This window comes from Manacus candei, unplaced genomic scaffold (assembly GCF_025592945.1).
Source record: "Manacus candei isolate 608988 ecotype Guabito, Panama unplaced genomic scaffold, ASM2559294v1 h1tg000002l, whole genome shotgun sequence".
In the NCBI taxonomy this organism is placed as follows: Eukaryota; Metazoa; Chordata; class Aves; order Passeriformes; family Pipridae; genus Manacus; species Manacus candei.
Genome location: NW_026138050.1, coordinates 2,923,024 through 2,943,359, shown reverse-complemented (window position 1 = coordinate 2,943,359; position 20,336 = coordinate 2,923,024). Strand labels below are relative to the sequence as shown.

General features: G+C 48.0%; 2 protein-coding genes across 4 annotated transcripts in view; both read right to left on the bottom strand.

Moving 5' to 3' along the window:
* Nucleotides 1–4,879: 4,879 nt before the first annotated feature.
* On the bottom strand, nt 4,880–7,215 carry PLD6 (phospholipase D family member 6). Its single transcript, XM_051776886.1, has 2 exons — nt 6,798–7,215; nt 4,880–6,710 (listed from the first exon to the last, which is right to left on the bottom strand). Exons 1-2 carry the CDS (start codon nt 7,213–7,215, stop codon nt 6,472–6,474), a joined length of 657 nt encoding a protein of 218 aa, XP_051632846.1. The 3' UTR covers nt 4,880–6,471.
* Nucleotides 7,216–9,240: 2,025 nt separating this feature from the next.
* FLCN (folliculin) overlaps nt 9,241–20,336 on the bottom strand; it is a 208,640-nt gene continuing 197,544 nt past the window's right edge. For all 3 annotated transcript variants that reach the window (XM_051778185.1, XM_051778204.1, XM_051778195.1), the window contains 11 exons: nt 18,985–19,263; nt 17,659–17,805; nt 16,772–16,993; nt 16,007–16,167; nt 15,174–15,265; nt 14,263–14,453; nt 13,751–13,864; nt 13,241–13,364; nt 12,848–12,979; nt 11,456–11,561; nt 9,241–10,679 (listed from right to left, as the gene is read on the bottom strand). In XM_051778185.1, coding sequence (XP_051634145.1) covers nt 10,478–10,679; nt 11,456–11,561; nt 12,848–12,979; nt 13,241–13,364; nt 13,751–13,864; nt 14,263–14,453; nt 15,174–15,265; nt 16,007–16,167; nt 16,772–16,993; nt 17,659–17,805; nt 18,985–19,233 — 1,740 coding nt within the window. In that variant the 5' untranslated portion in view covers nt 19,234–19,263 and the 3' untranslated portion in view covers nt 9,241–10,477. The remainder of the gene's footprint in view (nt 10,680–11,455; nt 11,562–12,847; nt 12,980–13,240; nt 13,365–13,750; nt 13,865–14,262; nt 14,454–15,173; nt 15,266–16,006; nt 16,168–16,771; nt 16,994–17,658; nt 17,806–18,984; nt 19,264–20,336) is intronic.

Below are 20,336 nucleotides of genomic sequence, written 5' to 3'. Positions count from 1 at the left end.
GTATGTGCTTCAGACCTTCTCAGTCCTAGTAGCTTTTGTATTTAAAATACAGAGTTTAGCACCGTGAGGCCGATAAATGGATACAAACCGAAAGTGAGTTGAGGAGCTGGTAGCACTAGATGGTCGCAGCCAGCTGGCAGAGGCTTCCTAGAAGAAACCTGTGCTGTTTTGTAGCAGCTGCCCAGGTGTTGGGGCTTCATCCCAGGCTAAATTTCAAGATGCCACCTGGAAAGCCCCCAGGTCCTGCCTCGCCACTCGCCAGGGCTGAAGGAGCTCTCCAGCACGTTGGCTTCCCAGCCCTGTTCATGTGCCAAGTGAACTGCGTCACATCAGGCTGGGATGTTAAAGGTACATCCTGGCCTTCACCAGGAGCAAAGATTCCTCTTGTCCTTGGGCACTCATCATGTGGTTGAGGCAGCTCTTTCTCCTTCCCTGCTGGTTTTGGGTCCGCTAGGCGGGCAGTGCAAGCGAGCTCTCAGCACCACAGGGCTGGGGATGGACATCTCCAGTCCTGCCAGGCTGCACCACAAGAGTCACCCTCATCCTCCTGCTTGGAGCAGCATCTCCCTTCCAGCCTCCAGGCCCTCTGCAGGAGATGATGTCATCAGAACGTGGTGAGAATCAGGCTCTCGTCCAGCTTGTGTGGCCTTGCCATGGCCACGTGCTCGGCTTGGAACCTCCCAGGGCACTTGTGGCAGCGCTCGGGTCCTGCCCACAGGAGCACCACTTGTCCCCAGACAAGATGTCAGCACCTGTCAGTGGGCAGAGCACATCCAGGGACACTCCTGCTGTGATGCTCTGCGTGCCTCAGTGTGCATGGAAGTCCTGGAAATGGGAGCAGGGTAGGAAAGATGCCCTGGAGCGTGGCTTGGTCACATCCAAAGTCATCTGTTCAGCTCTCAGCAGGGATAACCTTCACACTTCATCTCTGGCTGCTCTGGGTCCTTGGTGAGCTGTGATGTCCCGGCAGAGGCTGTGGGATGCAGCATGGATGTGGAGTGGCATGTGGGCCTTGTCATTGTCATTGCTCTTCCCTTAGAAGATGTTACTGCCTCTGGGAGAACAGCTTCCTCCTCCTCTTCCTCTTCTCTTAAGACTTATGGTGGGACTTCATCCTATTTAGCCAACTGAGCAGAACATGCTGGTCTCCTTGCCACGTGGACCTTGACCCTTCTTATATCCCCCAGCAAATCCTGCTTTTCCTTTGGATGCTTCATTGGCTCAGGAGCTGTAATTCTAAGCGTGAGGACTGGCACTTGCTATTTGCATTGGCTCATTGGTGGCATTGGGGACACAGGATGGGCCCTTTCTGATACAGGATCGTGTTGCTGAGCATCAGGAGGCTCCCCATGGAGAGAAGTTTTCTGCTGTACATTTGCTCATACCAAAAAATCCTCTCTTGCAACGTAGTGTCCTGCCTGGGACTAGTTATTGAGCCTAGTAAGAGCACTGGATTTCTTTACCAGAAAGCTCCTGCTTCCAGGCTGATTTCTTAAATAGAGACCAGCTGTGCAGGTGGAGGGCACACATGAAGCAAATCATCCCCAGCTTTTGACTCAGCATCTGTAAATACATTAATATGATTTTTTTTTTTTTTAAGAAAGGGGTGAGGATGGGCAGCAAGACACTGCATGTGTTGGCAAAGCTATGTGCTGAAGACAGGGAGGGTCCAGAGCTGCTCTTTCTGTGTGGTGCTCCAGCCCTAAATCACCCTGTGAAGAGAGGCTGGTGGGGGATATTCTTATTTATACACATATAAAAATATTACTGCTGGTTACTGGGGGGAGAAACAGCCCAGGAACACTTGTACAGCTCTTGCTCCTTTCCTGTAGGCATGTCCCTGGGCTAAGCAAGAGATTATAGAAACTTCTGGGCCACTTTTTTAAGTTCTTCACCCAAGGCACTGCACTGCATCTCTCTGGTGAGGCACTGCCAGGGATCCTGCAGCATCAGGAATGAAGCTGGATTTTTCTTCTCTCTTTCCACTATTTTTTTACCTTACAGAAAATGTCAGTCCTCACATCACCCCCCTCCCTCTTTTAGGGGCTCCCGGAAACATCTGTAAAAGGATTTGAATTAAGGATTACCCAGACTCTGTATGATCAGCTCCAGGGAATCAGCTGCTCAGAGGTTTCCTTTTGTTTAATCCATATTGGCCCGGACCTTCAAATTACTTTAGAAAAGCAAAACAGGCAGGTTTGCTGGGGAAAAGCAAACAAACAAAACACCCTGGCACTACCAGGTGTAGCTGAAATAAAAGGTGTTGGCTGGCAGGAGAACAGCCCCAGGGAACAGGGAGAACAACCACAGGGAACACTGTGTGTGTGCAGGGATGGGGGGACCAGCCATCACTGTCAGGGCTTCAGTGGTGTTTAATAAGCCAAATTAATTGCTGAACTTACTGGTTGAAAATACTTCTCTCTAAGCCAGGGGGTCTTTAATGAACATGGTGGTGGTGTTCTCTTATTCAGTAAAGGGAGAACCTGCAGCACCAATAAAGAGCCAAAATCTGAAATTTTCCTGCAGAGAGCAGTGCTTGAAAATAAGGTGGGGAGAGGGGCGTGCAAAAAAGCCAGCTGGGAGGCTTATTACTCATAGCAGTGGTCCTTAGTTATCCTCTTTCTTCTTCCTGCTCCAGGCTTCATCAGTCTTTTGGGATTAATCAGTGGTTATTTAAATAGGAAAGTGTGTGGGCAAGCTGCTGCATTTTGCACCACTCCACACTATTGATGGCACTGACTTGGGTTTAGGAAAAGTCAAGTGCAGTGAAGGCACAGGCGTCTTCTCGTCAGCTCCAAGTAATCTTATTTTTTTCCTGAGTAAAATTTTCCTCCCATTTGCACCATCTCCCCTGAACTAGACTGAATCCTTCTTTAAATGTCACCTTTTCTTTGCCCACTTATAAAAAAAAAAAAAAAAAAAAAGAAGCAAGCTGTGTTCATTTGCTTCAAAACCAGAATTGTGTAGAACTGGTGCTGACTTGCAAACCAGAAAAGTCCCTATTTTTTTTTTCTGTACCAGAGAACTGGGCTGCAGTAAAAGCTTCACCACCTCACACTGCAAAATATGTCACTTTTGTACTGACTGTACTTGATGGCACTTCCATGAGACCTTTGCAATTTTTTTCCTGGTTCAGATACTCAGTTTGTTGTGGACACTCAAGCACACACACACTCGCTGTAGCTGGCCTTTGCTCTGTAATTTTTTTCCATTTTTTAAAGAAAAAAAGCTTTGTTATTCTTCTCTTAAAAAAAAAAAAAAAAAAAAAAGGTAATTTAAAACCTGTATAGTGTTCCAAGCACGCAGTGTAAATATTTATTCCTCAGCAATTAGCAGAGGGTTCTCTTTTGCAACTGAGTTGTGGGTTTGATTTTTAAATCTTGTTCCACGTGCGGGTTGGGGAAGAAGCGATGAGTGTAACGTGTCCAACCCACCCTGTCTTCCCTGATAAACCGTTTCCTTGGGGTTTTAGGACTGTTATAAATATATTTTCAAGCCTTTTCTGCTGACCTACACCTTTAGTTTTGAAGGTACCTGTCCAAAGATTGTGTACAGTCCCTTTGACCGCTGTAACCTACTTTGCCATAAATCTGGGTTATTTTTTTTCCATTCAGAGGACTCGGTAATCTTGTGTTTGAAAGTGGCATCGACGCCGTGCATGTGCAAACTGTTACCTGTTGTTACAGAGAGCAGCAACAACTCCTTGGTGTGACACAGCTCTCCTTGCACAGTCACCTGGGGCTGTCATGGTGAGCACAATGAGCCCCTGGATTTGGGAGGCACCTGTAACACTGTGCTTCCTTGCTCAGCACATCTGGGATTCTCTTGGACTTCCCAAGGGATCCACAGCCCCTGCTGCACAGACTCACATCCCACAGCAGTGTGGTGGTGCAGTGTGTGTAACCTCCAGCGTAGCTGTCCCTACAACGTAGTTACTCCTGAGCTGAATGTTGATCCTGTAGTACAAACCACTTTTTAGAAGAGGATCCAACGTGCTGCTGCAGGAGCAGGGAGCACCAGGCTGGGAACAACGTGAGCCTGGCCTCAGTGTGAGGCTGCTAAAGAAACAGAGGGTGTGGGATTTACTAGAGAAACCTGATGAGCCAGATGAGTTGGTTCCAACTGAACTAACCCAGCTGGCCGTGAACTTGTAAATAATGGGTGCAATTACCATTGTTTTCTTCATGCTTTCTTCACCCTGTGTGCAGGACGACAGGAACACTCACTGTTTGTTCTAAACTAGAGACAGTAAAGCATGTAAAATACTAGAGACCATGGTAAGTAGAAAACAGGAATGCTCTGGCTTTGGCCTGGGTCTACCCTCCTGGGTCCTGGAGTTCTCGGTGGCTTGAGAGTTTAAAGAATCATTTGAAAGGATGAGGGTTTGGGGGGACAGAAGGAAGCTCTGCAAGGCTGTGGGTGGTGTCTGAGCAGGCTATTCAGATACTTCACTACCCTATGGAAAAACAGCTTTGCCTTGGTTCTCTCAGAGAACAGTTTTACCCCACGACTGACCTGTAACCAGCGGGGACTCGTCCTGGGTTAACTCCATGGTCTGCCACTTGTACATGGAAATGACCCGAAGGAATTGTGAGCAAGGAGGGTGCAAGAGTCATCTCTGTGATGAGGGGATGCAGCAGCCAGCCCTCCACCTCTGACCTGTGACGTGGCTGAGCAGCAAAGTGGCATCAGAGCCCGGGCAGTGCTGGGGTGCTGCAGCCCCTGACCTCCCACACGGGGTATTTTCCCTTTGCAAGGGGGAAGGGTGTGGGAGGCTCCTGTTTCTCAGTGTGCGTGAGCTCCTCTCTCCTTCCCTTCTCCCTTCCACTCCCAGTTTATTTCAGTGCTTTTTTAAGAGCCACCGTTCCCCATCGGCTGCTTGCTGTAATAGACACATCCCTCTTTCTCACAGTATTTATTCCTTACAAAACCTTGTGTGACATGCTAGGCTCCCCTGGATGTAGCTGATCATTTTTACTTTGTAAATATAATTACCTAACTTTACATTAACTATATCGTAATAAACTATTTTTGCACCACCCTTTGCGTGCCGTGTGTGAGGTGTTCTCTTCCAAAAAGAAGAACAGGGCAGAGGCCAGAGCCTGAAAATGAGGGAGCTGTTTGCTTTTATAGTCACACTTCGCAAAGGAAATGCAACAGGCAGCACTTTAATAAGCAGTAATTTATTTAGAGTAGTTTAAATCTAGTGCTGTTGAACGGGATTTACTAGAGAATGACCTTCCCCAAGTGCTTCTGTAGTTGCTACACCACAGGTAACATCGTGTTCTTTCCTCCATACGAACTTTCTCAGGCAGAACAGAACAAATCTACAATCTCTGGTGATATCCATGTATCCTAAATAACACCTAAGGACCTACAGGAACTGCAGGGCAAAAACCAAATGAGGATGTTGAGGTTTTCTGTGAAAATGGTTTATTTGGCAGTGCCAGTCAGAGCACCGCTGGTAAAAAAACTGGTAACAGAATATCAAATAATCTCTCAAAGTGAAAAAAGGTTAAAGCACTTTGTATTCAGTGTGAAACAATTCTTACACAGCCACTATTCAGAGTTTGAAATCCTTTGGTTTACACCATTTTTCTTCCACTCTGAGCTGCAGGGACAGAGATGTCACCTCCCTCCCCTTGTTTTCCCTCCCTGCTGCTGCCAGCACAGGTGAGGTCACTGACCCAGACTAGGACATGGTGTCCCAGCACCTGAATGAACCAGGGTTTCCAGACCTCTCCCAAAGTGTGTGACCCAACTCCAGCCATGTCTGTTCTCCAGACAGACCGACTGTTCCCAGAGAACAGTTTTCTCTCGTTTCCTTCCAGTCTTGCCTACACTTCCTTGCTGGAAGACAAGTCTGTCATTAGTATCTGCGCTCATTCTTTTACACCAGAGCTCTCAAGTAATCTTTAACCAAAAGAAACATACACACAATCAAAACTTAGAAATTTCTGCCTATTTCCCACAAATTTCCTTTTACAAACTTTCAACAATTAATGCCAACAAGAAATGTAACTCAGGTGCTTAATCTATACAAACTCAAACTGCTGCAGCCCTCTAATCTCTCCTTTAGTTACTGGTGTAGAGGAGCCATTGTGACACAATTCCATTTGCAGTACCCCAAGTTGGCAAATGTGTCTTTTACCACTGAAAAACCTGCCCAGGATGGTATGAACATACCTTGACTGCACCAAGGCACGGCAACGAGTTTTAATGCCTCTGAGTGCAGCTCTGTCACTGTCATCCTCACAAAACAACTCACAAACAGGTGGGTCATTCCCTCTAGCACAGGAATGACCCGCAGCAAGGGATCTGTGGCATTTTAGGGCACTGAGCACTTCATTTTTCTGGAGGAGTTTACCCAAGTTGCACCCAGACGGATACAAAACAATTATGTCTACACAAAATAATAAATTCGTGGGTGTTATCTGTCAAGTGCTCCACCAGCCCTGTACGGCAGCTCAGTCAGTTACTGACTTTGGGAAAAACGTAATTGGTGGGATTGTACTCTTCCCAAATCCTTTCGAACTCATCCAGAAAAGGCTTCACGCACGCGGCGTCGTCCACGACCAGCACGTTCTCCCTGTTGCTCTGGATGGCCTGGGTGGTCCAGTTGAGGGAGCCCGTGATGAGCATCCTGCGGTCCACGATGGCGAACTTGTGGTGCATGAACCCGCTGTGCTGGTCGTGGCGCACCTGGATCCCTACAAAGACAGGGCAGCTGTTGAGGGCTGTCCGAGCCCCCCCCGTGTCCCCGCGGCCCCCCCGCGCCCGGGGCCGGTGGCGCTCACCCGCGTGGCGCAGGCGGCCGATCTGGGAGCCGTGCAGCCCCATGTACTGCGCGTCCGTCACCAGGCGGACGCGGACCCCGCGGCGGTGCAGCAGCTGCACGGCCCGGGCGAGCTGCGGGCAGGAGAAGGCGAAGATGCAGAGGTCGAGGGAGCGGCGGGCGGAGAGGAGGCGCCGCACGAGGCGGCTCAGCGAGGTCTCGGCCCGCGGCAGCGGGCACGGGCAGGGCAGGGCGGGCGCGCCGGGCGCCGCCGCCTCGGCCAGCAGCGCCTCGAGGCAGCAGGGCCGGGACGGGAAGAACAGCACCTCCCGGAGCGGCCGCGGCCGCCGCCAGGCCGCCACCGCCGCCACCGCCAGCGCCGCCGCCGCCGCCGCCGCCACGGCGAGAAGCGCGGCCCGAGGGAGCCCCGCGGGACTCATCCCACAGGACACATCCCACAGGACACGACACATCCCACAGGACATCCCACAGGACATCCCACAGGACACATCCCCCGGGAGCGGCGCGCAGGCGCGGGAGGCACCGGGGAGGGGCTGCTGGGCCTGGGCCTGAGACTGAGCGAGAGCCGGAGCCTGAGCCTGGGCCTGAGATTTGGCCCGGGCCTGAGCCTGGGCCCGAGCCTGAGCTTGGGCCTGAGCCTGAGCCTTCCCCACACAGCAAAACCCCACACACCGAACCTTTCCCGAAACACTGAACCCTTTCCCATACACCAAACCTGCATGCACACACAAGCACTCATACACTGAACCCTTCCCTTCCCCACAAATCCAACCCTTCCCCAAACACCGAACCCTTCCCTAAACAACGAACCTTTCCCAAAACACCAAACCTTTCCCAAACCATCAAACCCTTCCCCACACACCGAACTCTTCCCCAAACACCAAAACCCTTCCTCACATACACCAAAACCCCAAGCACCAGCCCTTGTGCTACAGATATGCAATAGGGACCCTAAAGATCATCCAGTCCCACCCCCTGCCATGGGCAGGGACACCTTCCACTAGCCCAGGTTGCTCCAAGCCCCATCCAACCTGGCCTTGAACACTTCCAGGGATGGGAAAGCCACAGCTTCTCTGGGCAACTTGTGCCAGGGCCTCTCCACCCTCACAGCCAAGAATTTCTTCCCAGTATCCCATCTAACCCTGCCCTCTGTCAGTGGGAAGCCTTTCCCCCTTGTCCTGTCACCTCATGCCCTTGTCCCAAGTCCCTCTCCAGCTCTTCTGTAGCACTGGAATGGGCTCTCAGGTCTCCCCAGAGCCTTCTCTTCTCCAGGCTGGACACCCCCAGCTCTCCCAGCCTGGCTGCAGAGCAAAGGTGCTCCAGCACATGGAACATCTCCGTGGCCTCCTCCTGACTTGCTCCAGCAGCTCCACGTCCTTCTGATGTTGGGGTCCCACAGCTGGACACAGTACCCCACATGGGGTCTCACGAGGGCAGGATAGAGGGGGACAATCACCTGCCTTGACCTGCTGGATCCTGCCCGGCTGAGGGGACAGGGGTGGCAGAACTGGTGCAAAAAGGCTTTGTCTCTGCCTGCACCCAGCAGTGACCCAGCGCTGGCACTCTGGCACTCGCCGCTCCCACCTCGCTCCCGGGTACGCGCTGCTCAGCCAGGCAGGAAAGGAAATCACCTCGGAATAAAGAATTATCCTGCCTTAATCAGTTTGTCTCTAAGGCGTATCGTTTGGAGGGGAGGAGGGTGGTGAAAGATGTCTGCAGACATGACTTTTTGTTAATTAAGCTGTGCACATTCCAGCTATCGCTGACGGCAAAGGGAGCACCCGCGGCCTCAGCGAGCTGCAGGAACTTGCCCAGACAACTATTTGGTAATCCCACGTATAGATGTGTTCTGGCAGCCAAGCACATCTGGGTTATATGCTCACTGACTTGGCAGCTCTCCCCCTTCTTTCCTGTGGGCATTTTATAAGTGCTAAGTTAGTGGTTTCCTCGCCCTGGCTCAAAAATGATGTGTTATCCAGAGTCTGGTTGTCCATGACAGCCTTGTCAGGTCAGGATGAAGATGGAGCAACATCGCATATGACTCACCAAGCACAAGGAAGAAGCAGCAGCCTCAGCCTTGACCTTGTGACCACCTTTTCACTGTTCTGGAAGAAATGACTAGGCTAGGTTTTGATGTTGGATTGCTTAGGAAAGCTGGTTTTTAAAAGATAAAACCAGTTCAGCAATTGAGAAGGTGTAAATGCCAAGTAATGTCTCACCTGCTGTGTTATACAGCTCTGAACTGGACCAAAACAGTTTTGAAGTACAAAAATAAAGACTACCCAGACATTCTACAATAAACTAACACAAACAATGTTAAGAGGAAAAGACTATTAAATTCTGTAGGTTAGATTTAGGCTAAGATGCAGGAATTTTGTGGACCAACTGCTGCTTCCCCCATCACAACACACACAAACACATTGCAAATTAACACAAAACCAGGCTTTGTTCCTTTTACAAAAATAGCTCTTATGAGATTTAATGCCTGTCTCCATTTTACAGATGTTCCAGACAAAAATCAACCTGCATATTTTATATATAAGAACAGAATTCGTGACGAGTTGGAACATCCTCTCTGAGCTTGAATGAGTGTAGAAGGTCACCTGGTAAAACCTGCCTTTAGCTTGGTCAGAATGTCTGTGGTAATGTCAAGTTTTCCCAATAATGATCCAGAAAAACCAAAAAAAGACATAAATTGTAGACTTCACAACAGAAACAGTGATTCCTTACAGTACAGATAAGGAATATCTTTTAGGTAATTAAAAAATGCACCAATGTTTCCATGAACTATTAAGCAAAAATGGCTACTATAGAGTTATATAAGGGAGCACCTACAGGTTGAATCTCTTCTGCTTAACTTAATTAGGAAGCTAAAAAACTACTTCTGAAGACAGAAGAACTCCAGAACCTTATCCTGGTGAGGGTGTATCTTCATTACCTGGAAGTTCTGCAACCACAGGCAAAACAAGGCAAGTATTTTACCCTCTGAGAGGAAAGCAGGCTGCATTTTGAGACTTCTTATTTTACAATTCGCCCTCCCAGACAAGATTTCCAAAGCAAATGCTGAAACCTTCTCAAGTTAAGATATAAATAAATAGAGAGGAGTGACAGGACTCCCATGGGATATCCTGACTTATGCTACAGCAGAAAATAGTCTCTTAAATCTGAGCATAAAGTGGTTTGAAATAATTTACATGTGATCCACACCCTGTGACGTCTCTTTTTTTTTTGGTTCTCATTCTCTCAGGCATTTTGGAGATTTATGTGGGATTTGCTGAGATTAACCATATCCAATCCCAGGAGCTCTGGATGTTGTCATAGGCATCTGAGTCTTGCCAAGGAATCTAGATCTGAGGTCTGCTGCCGCACCAGAATGCTTGACGAGGACAGGATGGGATTTTAATTAATTCACACTGATTCTTTGAGCGTTGCTGTGTTTTAGTCTTGAGTGTGCAGGTATAGATTGAGAGTTGAGTTTCAGACAGAGAGCAGCACTGTGTATTAGCACTTATTAGTCCAGTCTCACAGCAATTAGAAAAGACTCAAGTCACTCTTCAAGTTGGTTTGAGGACGGGAGGACAGTGCTGGAGCTGCACCATCCACCTAAAGCACGTGCTGCAGGCTCAGCAGAGGTAACTCGGGGTTCCTGCTCTGAAGGCAGCAGGGGAGGTTGGGCACCCTTTAATTTCGGGACTCTGAGGACGTTGGGCTGCGAACTGTTGACATCAGGTGGGACTTGTACGTCTTGCTCAGGCCGGTCATCCAGAACTTGAGAAGCTTGACGTTGTCCTCCTCTGCAGCTCCCAGAATGCTCAGCAGTTTTTGGGTATCCTCCTTGGGTCTGCTGTCCACTTTAGTGAATTTAAAGAGGACTTTCACTTTACTGCAGAAACAAGAGACTCCTGTCACTATTAAATGGACTCACTCATCAAATATGGAACAAGCAAGAAGTGGAGTTTCTCTTGGCACCTACTGCAAATAAATATTAACAAAAGCTTCAACCAGTGTTTTATGGAAACTATTCTCATGCTTTGATGAGGAAGAGGGATTAGTTAGGGAGGTGACTCATTTTCAGCAGTAACAAGCATATTTCTAGTTTGTTTTTTTTCATTCTAGCGGAAAGTACAACAACTAATTGTGACAACTGGGAATCTCCCTGGGAGACACATCTAGTGTCCATCTGGCCTTCAGGTAAATTCACACATTCGTGATGTTCCATGAATTGCTTCACATGACTGACTGGTCTTCCTTTACAGCTACTTGCACCTTTGAAATGTAGTGCCTGCAGGCACAAACCTGACATCTGTTTGGCGTGTTACCTGCACTGGGATATGGCTGCACACTGACAGGCACTGAGGTATTTGCATATTTAATCCTCCTAAGGAAGGTGAGGCAGACAGGTGTTGTCATGCAGGTAACCTACAGATGTGTGAACTGAAGCATGAAGGTTAAAAACTGCTGAAAGCCAAAAAGAGAGTTAGGACTAGAGCAGAAAAACTCTGATATTCTTAACTCCTGACTTAATTTACTCCTGTAAATCCAGCTACCGTCGAGCTACAGCAGAAGTTACCTGACTACAAGTCTGTCCTGCACTCTGCTGTATCTGCTCCAGGATCAGTGCCAAAGCTGTTTCTCTGAAAGCAAAGCAGCTGTACTTACTTCATCCACTCCTCCTTCAGGCAAACAAGGCACTGATCCACAACGTCTACAGAGAGGTTCTGGTTGGTCAGGGCAGCTTCGATCTTGTTCAAGATTGTTGGGCCAACTACAGGAGCAGAAAGAGGGGGAAAGGGTGAGAAAGAGGACACACAAGCTAAAGGTTACCTGTTTACACCTTTACTACTACTTTAGTACTGTTAAATACATCCTCCAATGGCCTGCCTGGATTTCATTTCCATGGAAGAGGAGCTAAAGATCATCCCACTAGAAAAGCATCTGATCCAAGAAGGAACATGGAATTTAGTGAAGGACCCCAGGATGTGCAAACAGGAGCCTTTGTTTTCCTCAGACCCACTTTTAAATGCTACTTAGATTTTGTTGTTCCCTTATCAAAAGTTCATTAAAAACACAAAGTTATGAAAAATCTTCATGCTTTGTACAATATACAAATGTATATATAAAAATATAAACCCTCAATTCTGAAGTCTCCACTTACTCTCAGTTTAATGTTCCTCTTGCTAAAGGTAGTTCCAGGATACTTAGTGAAAAAATAAACCAATATCCAACCCAAGGCACTCCTGGACCACTTTTTGGAATTCCCTAGGAGGCTTTTTTTCCCAGCAGTCTGTGGCCTAGTAAGTTTGATGCTTTGGTGGAAAAAAGACCTTTCAGTGACTATTTTTGTCCAGAAGCTTCTGGACATGCCACTGGTTGGATGGAAAGTAGACTAATTGTACATGTGGGATCTACAACAGGAAGAACACTATGGAGAGAACAAACCTCTGCTTTGCATCTGCATCTTCAAGGGACAGAGCAGGAAGGATGAGCCATATGCCATGTCTTTTGAGACACTCAGTGAAGGCAATTTATCTAAATTAAGACTTCTCAGAAAACACAAGACTGATGGACCTGACTCAGATCACATCTGGGTGCAAATGTTCAAGTGCTTAAACAAAACCAGTAAAATAAAAAAGTCTGGGTATTTTTCTAGCAGTCCTACCTGCCTATCAAGTGGAACGTGGGAGATGAGTAATGCCATGGTTCTTATAAGTTAGACTTACTCAAAATAAACACACAAATATTTCAGGATAGGAAGTGTTCACTGTGGGTTACAGAATTTCCCTACAATTATTCTGTACCCATGTTACAGAATCCATTTCTCATTTATGAAAATTAATAACCAAAATGCTGATCTGGTAAAGCAAATCCTGTATAATTAATCAGTCTGTAGTGAACCTCACCTCAAACAGCAACACTCCAGTTGCAAACTAACTGGCTTCTACTCAGACTTCCTTAAGGGCCAGTACATGAACAGCACAAAAATCAGGTAAAGATCAAGATGCTCTTTTAATCTCAGTGACACAGGTTCTTTTCTGCTTTCAAATCACCCACCTCGATCTGCTGCAACAGGGCTACCACTGGTGACAACAAACTCATACTTGTTGAGGGACTGCTCGTCATCAAACAGAGTCGGGTAGAGACTGGAGCGGGTGGCAGCACGGACCTCCACGAGGACTGCAAACTCTAGAGCAATAAGAGCCCAAAAGAGCATGAACTGTGCTAGTCCAGACTATAAAACACAGCTACAGACCCTGCTAGGATCAGGGCGTGAAGAAAGTGTTGCACCTTTCAACCACTGATCAGGCAAAGACACGGGGAAAACAAAAGGAAGTGGCACCGGCTTTAGTTCATGCAGCCAATACTTATTAAAACAAAAAAAAATAGCCTGGTGTCCTCTAACGTAAGATGACAAGGGAAGGAGAGGGTTCTGCAGCAGGTTCTTACCAGATGATAGGATGTGGGGTGGGATTTGGACGTGTGGGCTCAGCCCTAGGAAGTTGCACCGATAGGCCTCTTCGTACTGGTCACTGTAGGGGATGATCCGCACGCACCCGATGGGCAGCATCGTCTGCAGAGGGGAGGAGACACGGCAAGAGAAACGCTGGAACTAAACAAGTAAAGTACAGTTTTCTCCCTGAATTCCAGGGCTAGCCAAGACCTGAAGCACTGCTCAGGCAGATGCTCCTGATTTGGGGGATCAAATTATCCTACTCAGCTTGAAAAACTACGCCGTTGCCGAGGACAAGCAAGGCATCCAAAGGTTGAGGGGTTTTGTTTGGTGCATGTTTGATTTTTTTGTTTGGTGGTTTTTTTTGTTGTTGTTTTCAAAAACACATAATTTAGAACACACTCTTCACAAGGTTAAGTGTCAGAGGCAGGTCATTATAAAGGCTGGAGTATTACAGAAATACATGTAAAAATATACAGCCAGGAAACGAAGGAAAAAGTTTCTACCCGTAGCACGTCAAAGGCAGACTGGACAAGATCCACATCTCGAGCTTTCCAGATGACCTGGTTCCCCATCAGAACATGCCAAGCCAGCATTCGGAATGCTGATGCCCCAAGAACCTGAAAAACAAACCCAAAGCATTCTGCATTGGTTACGAAAATGTGTGAAATGTCCAGTTTGCCCTGTCAAAACCATGGCTGACATGCAGGATAATGGCTTTGAAGATTCTGCACAACCTCTGTATTAGGTTAGTGTCACTGCTTTGGGGAAGATGAGAAGTGCAGAATTAGAGTGAGATCATATGATCCCAACCCACATGACGGATGATCACTGGAGGCCCATGTGATCCCAGAGCAAGGGAGTGTCCCCAGAGATGCAGCTGATATCGTGTTACTGCCTGGGCAGGCACTGTGCTGAACACAGAGCCAGGAAAGAAGTGTAGACTGCAGGGAATAAATATACCTTTTCAAAAAACATTATCAGGAGCAAAGTTTGTGAATTCAGCATCCTCTTTTACCTGTCTCATGTGCCTGAGAGAGCGAAAGACAGACAACCTTCTGTGAGCTACATTCCAGCTGTTGCAGTCTGGCATCAGAGATGTTTCAGGTGAGCATTTAGACAGTTCCTGCCCTTCCACAACATCTGGCTGGGAAGAAGGCTTCTCTTCTTCCTCAGAACCATCCCAGCCTTCTGACTCTTCTTTCAGATCTGGCAAAAAAAGGCAGACTGGTCATAAAAACTGCTGCTCTCTAGGAATGAAAACTGTCTCAGAAGTGCCCACATGCTGCAGCCATGTGATTTTGGCTGTATGTGGGAAGGCAGAGCTCAGAACACAGTAACTGAAAGCACTGGCAACAGCACAGACACACCTAAAAGTTAATGAAGTGTTAATTCAGATAAAAGATAAGTGTTGAAGGGTCAAGAAGAAATTTTAGTCTTCTACAACACATAGAGTCACATCTTTTGACAGCAATGTGTTCTCTAGTTTTAAAGCTTATGGCCAAAGCTTTAGTCTAAATTGTTTAATTAAATAATTCAATGCAAGAAAAAAAATTATGATCCTCTAATTTTAGAAAGTTCATAGAAAAAGAAGCAAGAAGTCTATATGTGGTGACTGCAAATTCCTCTGGCTGTAGATTCATTGGGAGGGCCAGCACAGCCAGAGAGAACAATAATGATGATGATGCAACACTCCTACTCAAGTGACAAACACCACATCTTCGTGCAGAGAGCCTTTGAGGCGCCTGGATTTCACATTCCTGTCAGAGTCATCTCCAGATGGGAGAGAGCATCAGCTGCTGCAGAGACTGCCACGAAGATAGAGCTGATGAGAGATGCTGTGCTTGTGATGCTGATCAAAGGATGTGGTGTTTATGCACACAAATTATTCTCAGAGGGTCTTTCCAGCTCTGGAAACTTCTATCTCACCTGCAAGTTTTTCCATCTGAACGAGGGTGTCTTCTGTGGGTGCTCCCTCCAGAAGTTTCTCTGTAAGTCGGCTACCACAAGCTTTCAGAAGCCTGGAGACATGGAAAGAACAAGAAGCAGTGTTTATGCAGGCTGCTTGCTGGGTGCAAAAATCCAGTAAGAAATCCGGTGCCATGAGCTCAACAAAAAATCCAACCACCAACCACTCTGTGTTTCCTTCCAACACATCCTTGTGCTTTCCTCAGTGTGGAACTATCAACACATCTTACAGTCACTGCCATGCAAAGTCACCCAGATCCCACCACTTCGCAATTTCTTTTTGCAACACACTTATCCCTCATCCAAATCACATGCCAGTGTTGCAACCCTCTCTGTGGAATCTTTCCAGGGAAGCTGAACGAGACACTCAGGCACTGGAGCAACTGGACTCCCACAGAGCCCAATGGCTGCCTCTCCCACACTGCTGATTACAAACCATGGGCACTTCCAGGTGAACCACCATGGTAGGTCAATTCAAGGCAGAGCACACTGGGAGTAGGAGCGCCTTTTATTCTTTTCTTCCACACTTTTACACTGCAAAACCTTTCCATCTACATAGACATGGCTTCTATTAGCTGCCACATCAGTTTTACTTTACAGCAAAAAGACACTTTTTTTGTCCTAAAGGCATCAGCACTGGTTCCTTCCAATTAAGACACTACTCCGCCAAGTCCCATTTATTACCTCAAGAGAAAAACCACACAAACACTCAAAGCACATTCCCAGCCTTTCAGAATATGGCAGTTTTCTCCCCGGGAAGGAGCTGCAGAAGCTGGAAACACTGTTGGCCTCACCAAGCAAAGGAGGTGTGCAGACATGCCCACAGGTTCTCGTCGTTGGTCAGGGACGTCAAGGAGCGGGCGGCGTTCCCGTTCCGCTGGTGCAGGAAGGGAGTGAAGGCCGTGTTCATGCGCTGGGCACGCTGAGGGCACCCGAACTGCTCTGCCTCAAACACCTGCACGCAGAGGAAGGGCAGTGTCAGACACTGAGAAAGATTAAACGTTCCCACAGAGCCGAAAAATCACAACAAAAATACCAAGTGAAAAGGGTGCGACACACACACGCTCATCCAGTTATGGGGAAACAGAGAGAAGGGACATCTTGTGCTTAGATTGACTAAAATTATCATTAAGTAACACTTGTGCTCAAAAATCACTGTCCTTCACAACTTTAGTTACTTAAATTTCTCACAGAGCTATTGTCTAGCAGGTCTGTGAAAAACACTGACTCTTTAAAATGACAAAGGCATCCTGTTCCTTCCCTCCTACACCCCCAGATACAGAATCCTGGAATGGTTTGGGTTGGAAAGGACTGTAAAGATCATCTTGTTCCCACCCCCTTGCCACAGGCAGAGACACCTTCTACAGGTTGCTCCAAGCCCTGTCCAACCTGGCCTTGAACACTTCCAGGGATGGGGATAGGCACCATCCTCTTGTCCCTTGTGTCAACCTTAATGACCACCCTGGCATGAGCTGGATCAGCTTTTTAACTCAGCTGTCAATCAGTCATCATGATGTTTTGCTGCTGTTGAGTCAAAGGCACTCTGTGCACTGACCCACCTTCAGTGCTTTGCCCTGCAGCTCATCAATGATGCCTCTAATTTTTCCCAACAAGAAAGGCCAGGAGTTGATGAGGTAAATCCGGTCCATCATGATAGTGATGATGCTATACCAGCGCTGGAAACCTCGAGCCAGGCTGTCTTTGATAAAGAAGGTGTGGCTGAACACAAACCCATGCTGTTCATCTCCGAAAAAAATAGGGCCTTCACGTCCTGGGCACACCTGAAGGGAAGGGACACTCACATTAAAGTAGCTCAACACATCACAGAGTAAAAAACTGAACAGCTTCCTGCACTTTAACCCACACCTGGTGAATAAACAAAGCCCTTTTTAGGCTACTATCCAAGAAGTGTGGTCAAACAGCCCTCCAGAGGTATCTAACAAACACTCAATTTAACAGTATTTTAAGAATTCAGCTCCATTCAACTACAATACTTAGAGTCCAAAAGGGATTTTGCTGATCCTGACACAAAAATGCTCATTAATCTGTAAGGTTTTCCCTTCACTTATATGAGATGATGAATGCCAATGGTCCACAAAGACCAAATATTTCTTGGCACTCAACAGATTCAGACGTTTTACAAAACTGTTTTTACAAAACAGTTTATCTTAGAAAGAAAGACAATAAACACAAGGAACAAAAACAAGAGAGGGATATTTTTAGTCTCACAAGGTGAGAGGAAGGAACCCTCGAGGTTATCAAAGATCCACCTTACAAATTACCACCAATTCTGGAACGAATCCAGGCTTCTGTGCCTGTCTGTCCACCTCATTCCCTCCCTGTTTCAGGCTGCACGGAGCAGCCAGGATCAGCAAAGCAGTATCTTGGATTTGAAGCAATGCAGAGGGCCATAAATGGGTCTCTCCCTGTCCCCCAGGGCCGTTACCTCACAGCTGAGGCTGCGGACGCAGGCCTGGCGCACGATGCTGAACAGCTGGGGGTGGTTGGGGTGCTGGTGACTGACATACTTGATGGAGGTTTCCTTGTCGTGGCTGACATATCCTGGGTGTCCTCCTGCAAGAGAGCGGCAGCCCTGAAGGCAGAAAAGCAAATCCAGCCATAAATGAGCGTGCAGTTATTCCGGTTTCCAAAGACCTCTGAAAATTCCCTTCAAAACACCGGGAAATGTTACTTACACGTATAAATAGGAACACAGCTACTTAGAAGACAAAGAAATGTGAGTCAGGGTCAGGATTTGAACCCACCTCCTCACACAGAACTCTGTGATATACTTCCTCTGCTCTTATGCTCATTTGCTGCTATTTAATTTCACTGTGAACTTGGTGCTGGCTCTAAAAGTGGTAAAATTCAGTTACAGTAGCTGTGAAACCAACTGGCCAAAAAAACCTGGCCATTACAGAAGGGAAGGTGAGATACCTCAGAGGAAATATTAACAGAAGAAAGTATGAGAATCATAGAATCCCAGAATGGTTTGGGTTGGAAGGGACCTTAAACATCACCCAGTTCCAATCTCCCACCATGGGCAGGGACACCTTCCACTACCCCAGGTTGCTCCAAGCCCTGTCCAATCTTGGACACTTCCAGGGATGGGGCAGCCACAGCTTCTCTGGGCAACCTGTGCCAGGGCCTCATCACCCTCACAGGGAAGAATTTCTTCCTTATATCTAACTTGAATTTCCCCTCTTTCAGTTTGAACCCATTGTCCCACCCCTACAGTTTCTGACAAAGAGTCCTACTCTGGATTCCCTGCAGGCCCCTTCACATACTGGAAGGCTGCTAGGAGGTTTCCACACAAACTTCTCTCCTTCAGGATGAAAAGTCCTGAATGATTAAGAATATGTATTTTATCTATTCTTTTAATTGGTTTTGCATTTTTTCCTGTTTCCTAATCAATACCGCTCTTAAAATTATTATTATTAATAAATGGACTGCCCTAATCTAACAAAGTAAATGCTCTTCAAGGATGAGAAAAGCATTTCTCAGACACAGGAGAATCACAGGGTTTAATGAGACCTCAAGACAACATCCTGTCAAAGGTCTATGTACTCAGCAACAGCTCCTTCATCCTCTTGCCATGGATCATTACAGTTTATGAGGACTTGGAGATCATCTGGCACTAGCAGTCACACACAAAAAGGTGCAATTCACACTTTTTTCCCTCTCTAAATAACTCAATTTGCATTAGAGAACTGCAAGCCCTTTAGTCAAAGCCGAGGGCCGCTGATGTCCACACTCAGATCTTCACACTTGCCTCACACATGTCTGACTTCTTTGGCCCTGGGCTGCTGGAGTCGGCGCTGGCCCCTTCTGCCGGGCTGTGCGAGCGGATCCGGCTGCTCATCTGGATCCCACCTTCCTCCTCCTCCGCCTGCTCATTCTGCCCAGAGATGTCCCCACTGCCCGCGCCCTGGGGCAGCGGCGAGTGCAGAACCTCCGTGCAGAAGAGAGTGCGAGGGCCGTGGAGCTCACAGAAATGGCAGAGGGCAACGATGGCATTCATAGTGAGAGCTCAGCACACCCCCCAGGCCTCCTGCAGAGGGAGAGAACAGCGTCAGCACGTGGAATATTACAGCATCTCTTGGGTCCGAGTGGTGCCAGTCCTGCTCTGCATCCCTCCAGGAGCAGTTGGCTTTAAGCTTAGCCTAAGGGAGCAGCATGACTCCACCTGATTACAGAATCAGAGTCATCTAGGTTGGAAAAGACCTCTAAGACCATTCAGCCATCCAGTCCAACCTGTGACCGATCATCACCTTGTCAACCAGACCAGGGCACTGAGTGCCACATCCAGTCATTCCTTGGACACCTCCAGGGATGGGGACTCCACCATCTCCCTGGGCATTCCACTGATCCAGGACCAACCCTCTGTGTCCTGAAGGGATAGGAGTGGAGCAGCCCAATTCCCCCCCCTCCATATCCAGGTCCTTGTCACTAAGCTAGGACACCTCAGGCCCCACTGGGGGTGGAATGGGGCTGGACTGACCCCTCATGCCTCTGGCCTCACAGGGGCAGGGTCGTAGAATCCCAGAACGGTTTGGGTTGGAATGGGACCTTGAAGAACACCTCATTTCAACCCCTGCCATGGGCAGGGACACTTTCCACTATCCCAGGTTACTCCAAGCCCTGTCCAACCTGGCCTTGAACACTGCCAGGGATGGGGCAGCCACAGCTTCCCTGGGCAACCTGTGCCAGGGCCTCACTACCATCATAGGGAAGAATTTCTTTCTAACATCTAATCTAAACCTGCTCTTTTTCAATTTGAACCCGTTCCCCCTTGTCCTGTCACTCCAGGCCCTTTTAAATAGTGTTGCCCCATCTTTTCTATAAGTACTCTTCAGGTACTGGACGACCACTATTAGGTCACCCCGAGCCTTCGCTTCTCCAGGCTGAACAATCCCAATTCTCCCAGCCTTTCCTCACAGGAAAGGGGGCTCTATCCCTCTGGATATCTTGGTGCCTCCTCTGATCAAGGCTGGGGTCTGACAGACCAGACCCCCCTCCCCGGAGTCTCAGGCCGGGCCGGGCCGGTCCTGCTGAGCGCCCCCGGACCCGAACGCCTCAGGCCCTGCCGGACCCGAGCCGAGCTGTCCTGCCGGGCCCTGGTCC

Coding starts and splice junctions, on each gene's coding strand:
- PLD6 (XM_051776886.1), bottom strand. CDS start 7,215: ATGAGTCCCGCGGGGCTCCCTCGGGCCGCGCTTCTCGCCGTGGCGGCG. Junction 6,711..6,797: donor CGGCCGCCTGCGCCACGCGG/GTGAGCGCCACC, acceptor CTGTCTTTGTAG/GGATCCAGGTGCGCCACGAC.